Consider the following 7,916-nt stretch of genomic DNA (forward strand, 5'->3'; position numbering starts at 1 on the left):
AACATAGTCCAAAACTTTCTTTTGTTTTCCATCTGGCAGCAGAAATCTTCCCAATAAATTTACCGGTGAACTCTACTTGTGGCAAATACCTATGGAGTATAGTCCATAAAGTACACGCGCTTCCCGCGATTGCTTTTTCCTCTAGAAAATTCTGTTGATTTTTGTATGCACCAGGAATCGGAAAATGGTGGCAATTCATTACTAATACATTTTAAGTTTTATCTCCTGTAAACATTGCAACAAAATGGTAACCTGTCTCACTTGTAAAACCTTTGTTTTTCCTCGTTATTAGAACTTACCTTTATGGGAGAAAATTGGATATTTTTACGTAACTCAATGATATGACTTTATATTATTTAGGCTGAAATGATAATGAACGCTGCTCGCAATAATAATTACAATGCCATCAGAAACAGTTACCAAACTACCAGAACTGGAAAGAATACCTTTTTTTTTTTCCCCCAGTGAGTTATTGTACCTGGCTAATTTCTCCAACGGTAGTAAAAACACGAATGTCCTTGTTAGTGGCTTGCACTAAACTGAGGTGTACACGTGTGAAAATTATTTGGCTGTTTAACTTCTTGCTTTTGATGTTGCCTGCGTGGAGGGGCGCCCGGCAGAGCAGCCTGCCGGGGGTGCCCGCTGGGTGCCGGGCCCGGGGCGCTCCCTGCCCCGCTCCCGCTCCCGCTCCCGGGCCTGGAGCTGCCGGGCCGCTGGCAGGGCTGGGCGCCATATTTCACGTCCTCAACTCTGCAGAGCCTATTTGGTATAAATTTATGCTTATTCCTTCCCCCCCCCCCCCCCCCCGGATTATTTCGGGAACCTGAAAAGGCACCTCTGTAATTTACAATTCCTGGCCAAATCAGCATATCTCTAATTGGAAGTAAACAGGGTCAGGGGATGGAGTTACTTTGAAAGTGATACGTTGTTTAATTGACAAGGCGAAATTTTAGGTTTCAAGTTTGCATATTGCACCTTTGTAGCTTTTGGGTGTGGCTTTTTTTTTTTCTTTTTTTCTTTTTTTTTTTTTTGGTCAAGGGAAGACCTTTGTCAAGCAGACACGGCTTTCTAACAGAGCGGGGGGCTTTCCTGAGCAGTACGTTTTGTACGTATTTACAGTTCTCTGGAAATAAGGCTGTAATCTGTGCAGCTCTAAACATACGAACGTAAACATTCATCTCAGAACAACTTCAGTAAGCAGATTTTTCATGACCATCGTAATTTCAGCAGAGCGGTTAAGTATGCAATGCACCTTTTGCAATTGGCAGTTTAAAGTGATGTGTGTGCGTGTGTGTGTGTGTGTGCGTGTGCATGCAGGGGGGAAGGGTAACTCCACTGAAAGGCAATTGTTTACTCTTTCTAAATATATTTGGCTGCAGGTATTCTCAGACTAGGCCTTTTACAATGAGAGGAAAACTACGGTGTGGATATAGTAAACAGAGCTGAAATCAGTTAGTGACTGCTTGGAATATTTAGAGACACGAGGGGTTGGGAGAGGGCATCACAAAAGGCAGGAATTAAAAAATGGAAACCCAGGCAGTGGATTGCCATCAGAAATGTTGACTTTGAGTCACACAGTAAACATTGCATTGTTGCTTTGTTTTCCTTTTTTGATTTACGATAAATTATTCTCCCGGGATTGATCGATGAGTGGAATCCTTAAAATTTAATTTGGGAATGATCTAGTATAAATAAAATGCTAATCCAAAGAAAGAAACCAGCAATTATTCATCCTAAACTCTGCTGATTCAGCAACTCAATTATAACTGCCTTTCTCAAGCTGCAAACTTTTCAGGCTGTTTTCAGAGTTGCTGTACCCGTCCTCCCCCCGCAAGAGAGACCTTCCCCCGTCCTCAGCTCTGCCTCCACCTCGGCCTCCAGCCTTTCTCTTTTTTTTTTCCCCTTCCCTTTCTTTTCGAGGGGTTGGGGGGGAGGGAGGGAAACAGTTAACCTCTTGAAGCGTATTTCCTCCAAATAAAAACAGTGAACTTACAAACGGAGAGGAAACCACGGATAACTCTGCAATAATTCAAAGTGTATGGAATCAGGAATTTTTTTTTAAACAGTGTTTTTAATTGAAAATAAAGCTAAAGCATGCTTTTCAACAGTGCAAATTTCCATAATTTTGATTTACTGCTTCCATCATCACAATATATTATACCAGCATGTCTTACCGAGGGCTAGACTCTAGAAGTCTGCCTGTTCGACTATTTCGATATTAAGTGCAAATATAGATAATTGCCTCTGATTGTCACGTGCAGTAGAAATGTTTCTGCTACATAGAGAGGATGGCATGGCAAAAAAAAAACCACGACAACAAATTTCAAGAGATGAGGATAGAACCGGGAAGTGTAACACGGTTGAAACGCCTGAGTTTTGGTGCCAAAAAGCTATGAATAGCATGGTCTTCTCATTTTGTGTATTCTTTCCACTTACGGCCTCTCGTTTCACTTTCTGTGTTGTATTTACTGCTTTGCTATTTCCTCCAGCCAGCGTGAGGGGCTGGACCATAAATTGTACTGCTAGCCGGGCAAATATTTTAGTTGCTTTGCAAGTTTGTAAGGGGCATGTTCAGACCACAACTTAAGTATGACATTAGTGAGTAACAGTAACCTTATTTAAGACCTCTGGGTGAAACAAAAAGGCTTCCCAATTGCAAAGAGTGGCTATACAAGTAAAAAGACACCCTTTTACCAAAAATATAATTCCACATTTATTTACTGATTTCAGATGAGGCAGCTTTTCCCAGCACTGGGGTCGCAGGCCGACCCCAGCCTTTCCAAACCAGAGAAAAAGGAATAAGTGCAACTGCTCTTCGAAAAAGACACCCCTGCACCCAAAAACAAAGCTCCCGAAAAGTAAGCTGCTGCCACATTGAATTATAGTGAACCCTTACTGTGCAACCATGTAACTTAACAAACTTTAACTGAATTAACAGTTAGACTTCCATTTTCGAAATCTAGTGCATAAATTTAATGGCTCATTCTAATATTTATTATTCAACCTTTTGACATTTATTTGCAGCAGTTGAATTGAGGTACCGGTGCATTATTAGCATTTAAACAGTAAAGTGTTCCAGCTCTACCATAATAACTGAGTTTAACTTGAGTCTTTAGCCTGAAGTGCTCTGTGGAATGTAACAAACAAAAAAAAAAAAAAAAAAAAAAGCAACAGAACCAAAAAAAAAAAAAACAAAACCAAACGAAAAAACCACTGTTGTAATGGTAAAGAAAATAGTAATCCGGTTTCTGTCTTCACAATGTGATAAAACAGGATTCCAAAAGTGTGTATAGCATTAATGGGCTTGTACAAACCATCCTGCAGAGTTTAAAAAACGTAAGAAAGTTAAAGGTGATTCAAGAAAATATTTTCCAAACTATTTTATTAATTAAACTTCCTGAATTTGTGGCTAGGTGGAAGAGGTATTGCAGAACCGCCCAGCTGCCATTTCCATACAGGATGGGCCTTGTGAGGTGGTTGGGAATCCTTAGTGGTGTTTAAGGAATAAGCTGGCAACAAATCCCCATCATTGCCAATAATTAGTGATGGTGGACAGGGAAAATTTGCCATGAAATTAAATGGCCTTTTCACTGCTGATGCTACATTGCTGGCTACCCTTTTGCGTCTATTGTTAACTGTAAAATCATCCAGTGTTCCTTCATGTGTCTCGATTTTACCTGTAGGACGTGGGCTTCGAGCTGATTTCAAATTTGGTTTGACTGGAGGAGTCTGCAGTACAGGTCGCTTTCCCAAAACCAGTGTCCTGTAATTTTTTCTCACCCTTGCTCCAAATTTATACTCCCCATCCTCAGGTTTTGGAGTACCTAAAGTGCATGAGAGGACCTGACTCTGAGTCAGCGGGTTTAAGGAAGTGGTTTCTTTCTCAGTGCATGCAGAATCTTCCTTGGCTGTTAATAAAGCGTCCTGGTTATTACTCTCAGTCACACCGTAAAACTCATCCTTAGTATCATTGCACTCACACTTTAGCTTATGTGTTGTAAGGTCAGGCTCATACTCGTCGTTCGCACTGCTGTCCTCTATTTTGATTTTAATGCTGTGCAGGAATGGCAATGCCTTATTGCCTGTATCAGTGCACTGGAGCTCAGCTGCTGCTGCTGCCCCTGGAGAAGCAGCATCCTCCTCAGGATCAGTTTGTAAAGAGGGCAAATCCGTGGCAAATTCAATACAATGAGGGATTTTGGAATCTTTCTCTGAATTTGCTGGCGCTGATGAAAAATCATTATTTAAGAACCTAGCAGCTATTGTATTGTTATCTGCACGGTGTGTAGTAGTTGCTTGAAGGCATTTCCTTGCCTCTCTGAGTATTCTTTGTTGTGGAAATGCATTGTTTGTCTTTGGGCTAGGTGAAGAGGCCCCCTTTGCAACACAGTTAATTGTTAGGTCAGTACTCTTGGCATTATTGGAAAATTCAGAGTGTGGGAATGTGAGCTCGGATACCCTATCATCTCTTATCTCCGCGAAGCAGCTCCCCAGGCCGCCGGAGCAGCGCAGCGCCGGGGCGGCGGGAGCCCAGCCGGGGCGGCCCCACTCCTCCGTCAGCTCCGGCTTGACTCCGCCGGGAGCGCCGCGGAGGGCGGGCAGCCCGCCGGGCTCCGCCGGGGCCGGGGCCGGGGCCGGGGCCGTGGCCGGGGGCCGGGGGGCGGCGGCGGCCGCCAGATGGTACAAGAAGTTGGCGTGGACCACGCCGGGCGGGCTGCAGAAGCTGGTGCGCCTGAAGCGGATGCTCTGCACCGAGACCTGGCTGGAGACCGAGCTGGAGTCGGAGTCCGAGGTGCTGTCCTCCTCCTCCTCCTCCTCCTCCTCTTCCTCCTCCTCTTCCTCCTCCTCCTCCGAGCTGCCCTCGCTGGAGTCCGAGGCGCCGCTGCCCTCCTCGTCCTCCTCCTCCTCCTCGTCCTCCTCCTCCGAGCTGCCCTCGCTGGAGCTGGAGAGGCTGGAGCCGCAGTCCGAGTCGTGGGCGGCGCGGCCGGAGCAGCAGCTGGACTCCGAGTCGCTGCTGCCGCTCTCGGGGAAGGCGGGCGGCGGCGGCCCGAAGCCGCGGGGCAGCGGCAGCGGCAACCGCGGGGCGCCGCGGGGCCGGCAGGGCCGCGGCGCGGCCAGGGCCCGGCGGGCGCCGCCGGGGGGGCCCAGCGCGCCGGCGGCGGCGGCCGCCCCGTGGCGGTGGCGACGGCAGCGGGCGGGCAGGGGCGGGGGGCCGGCGGCCGGGAGCCGCGGCCGCACCGCGGCGGCGGGCGGGGGGCGGGCGGCGGGCGGGCGGCGGGCGCGGAGGGGCGCGCAGCCGCCCGCCGCCGGCTCCGTTTCATAGTTTACGGGGGGTTTGCAAGGCGCCCGAGCGATTTCTGGGAAGCTGTGGCCAGTGTATTTACTAAAAATGTGAGGTAGATGAGAGGCCGGTAGCAAGGCTGTGTCCCCCGGACGCAAAGCTTTCCTCCGGACGGGCAGCAGGGGCCGGGGGGAGTCATTCAAACCCAGCCAAAGTTTGTTCTCCTTCCAGAAGCCGGAGAAGGGGTCGGTGGCCGCGAGCTCCGGCCGGAGGTCGGCGGTTGACAGCGCCCGGCTTATTTTCCTCCGTTTCGTCCTAAGGACCCGTTCGGTTTTGCAGGATGTGTAAAGGGCTTCCACGTCCTCTCTGGAGATCAGGGTGCATTTGGCGGCGTGGAAAGCGATGGAGTTGATGGCTTTGAGTTTCCTCAACTCCTCTAGGTCGCAGTGATGCTTTTTTACTTTTAAATGATCCATTCGCTTGTGCACGGTAGTTCGCGGGATGTTTTTGAGCAGGTCTGTAAAAACCTGGGAGAGTGCAAACATTTGCTTTCCTTTAATGATGAGGTAGCCGAGCCTCACGCCATCCACCTCTTCAAAACCCGACTTCAGGTCTCCCATTTCGTGAATTAAATTATTCCCAGCATTTGCAGAGAGAGAGAGAGAGATGAAAAAAAAAAAAAGACAAAAAAAAAAAAAGAAAAAGCCACACACACACAATCCTCAGCCAGATGCTGTATTTGTCTCAAGGCATCCTGCTAATAAAATATAACAAAGGCTGTTATTCCTGGTGAATGAAGTGCCAAACTTTAGACAAAATTAAAAAAATAAATTAAAAAAATACCGTGAGGCTACAATCAATATATAATCTTAAAAATCAGGTTTGCCAAAGTGTTTCTCTAAGTTGCTGCTGAAGATCAGTACCTGTTCCCTTTCATTCCCTGCTTTTCCATTGGAAACTATGATAATGGAATGTGAAGGGAGGAAGAGAAAAGAAATGCAGCTGCTATTCCCGCCGCTGCTTTAGCTACAAATAAAATGACAGAGTGAAGTGAGCTCGTCCGGAGACACCTTCATCAATTAATTCCCCTAAAGCCAACGCTGATTGGACACTCCTGACAGGTGATGCAATAAAAATTGATATTCCACCCCTTCCCCCAAAAAATCTCCCACTAATTAGCATACCCTTATACTGCCACCTCCCCTCCCAAAGTAAATAATACAGTTAGTATATAAATCTTTCTATTAAACAATCCGAGCTCAAACACACTCAGACCTCTCAGACTTCCTCGTCGCTAGCTTCCGAGGAAGGATTTGTACGCTTTTTTCCCTACCGTTTCGTATATTTTTAGCCCGTTTTGGACAAACGTTGCTCTTTTGTGCATGCCGTGAATTTAAAGGACATAAGTCTGATCGTAGCGATGGAAAATCCTTCGGTAACGTAGCCGCTTTAAACTAGCGTTTTATTCTGCATTGTGTGGAAAATGAAGCTTAGCGAAAACGTGCAGAACAGCCTGGTATTTCCCTTTCTGAGGCTCCAAAGTTAAATGCTCGGTTGTTAACGAGAGGGAATACTTACATTTTCGAGTTTCTCTTGATTTTCCTCTTCTGCTTAATTAGCTTTTTACAGCCGGGGACTAAGGTTATTTTGCTGTCTGAATATCACGGGTTCCTGCACCGAGATACTGTAACACTTTTAACTGAAATTCTGCCTGTAATATTGCGGGAGGGGGGAGGAGGACGTGGGCTCACGTCAGACCCATAACAAAGCATAGATAAGCCAGAAATGTATACACTTTTCACAATTAACCGTGCTGGATCACGAGCTGGAATGTCCTATAGTCCCAGAGCCCACGTCAGGATTCCTGCGTGCTGATTGCTTCCAGCAGAGAAAGGAGAATGTAAAATATCCAAGGTGCTTCCAAGAGCCTTTACGTAATAACAAAAAAGTGCTGGCACACACAATGTACGATACTGCAACGGACTAGGATGCTTCTGGCTCGCAGTTTGCATATTCCGCTCGGAGTAGCCCTGCCGCAGCTTTTTGATGTTCCATTTATAGCAGCCCCTTAAAATCAATTTGAAGAAGCAGCATGAAGGTTTAACCTCTTCTTCGGAACGTTAAATTGTTCGAGTGTCAGGAACGAGGATTTCGCAAATGTTGCGATAGCTGCATGCCTCTCCCTTGTCACGTTAAAATGATGCTGCTTGCGGTTTGCACGTTAGGCGCTGCAAAAAAAAAAAATCACCAATCTCTGCCGTGCATCCAGTGTTCCGCTGGATACAAACACGAGCACTTTTATGTATCACTGCACATCCAGAATCAGGCATATCCGTGAGATTAATGAGACATCTCATATTTCTGGGACTTGGCAAAAAATCGACGGAGGAAAAAAAAAAGAATTAAAAAAATCTTCAATCCCAAAGGTCAATATCCACTCCGCGTATTGGCAATATGGTGCGTGGAGTTCGTGTTACCCCGTCAGGTACAGCTAAAATAAAGCGCATAATCACTCTGTAAAAACGCAGCTTTGCGTGCCAAGGCGGAATGCAGGCGAGCCCCCAATTTCGCAGGAATTCTAGAGAGAAGTGGGAATTTGGAGAAGTGCATCCGGGAATGGAGGAAGTCTATTCAA

At 46.6% G+C, this 7,916-nt stretch overlaps 1 protein-coding gene across 1 annotated transcript; it reads right to left on the reverse strand.

The window, feature by feature from the left end:
- Positions 1-834: 834 nt before the first annotated feature.
- Positions 835-5,901, reverse strand: SKIDA1 (SKI/DACH domain containing 1). Its single transcript, XM_075143915.1, has one exon. It carries the CDS (start codon positions 5,899-5,901, stop codon positions 3,385-3,387), a length of 2,517 nt encoding a protein of 838 aa, XP_075000016.1. The 3' UTR covers positions 835-3,384.
- Positions 5,902-7,916: the final 2,015 nt, after the last annotated feature.

Source organism: Calonectris borealis, chromosome 2, assembly GCF_964195595.1.
Source record: "Calonectris borealis chromosome 2, bCalBor7.hap1.2, whole genome shotgun sequence".
Classification (NCBI taxonomy): domain Eukaryota; kingdom Metazoa; phylum Chordata; class Aves; order Procellariiformes; family Procellariidae; genus Calonectris; species Calonectris borealis.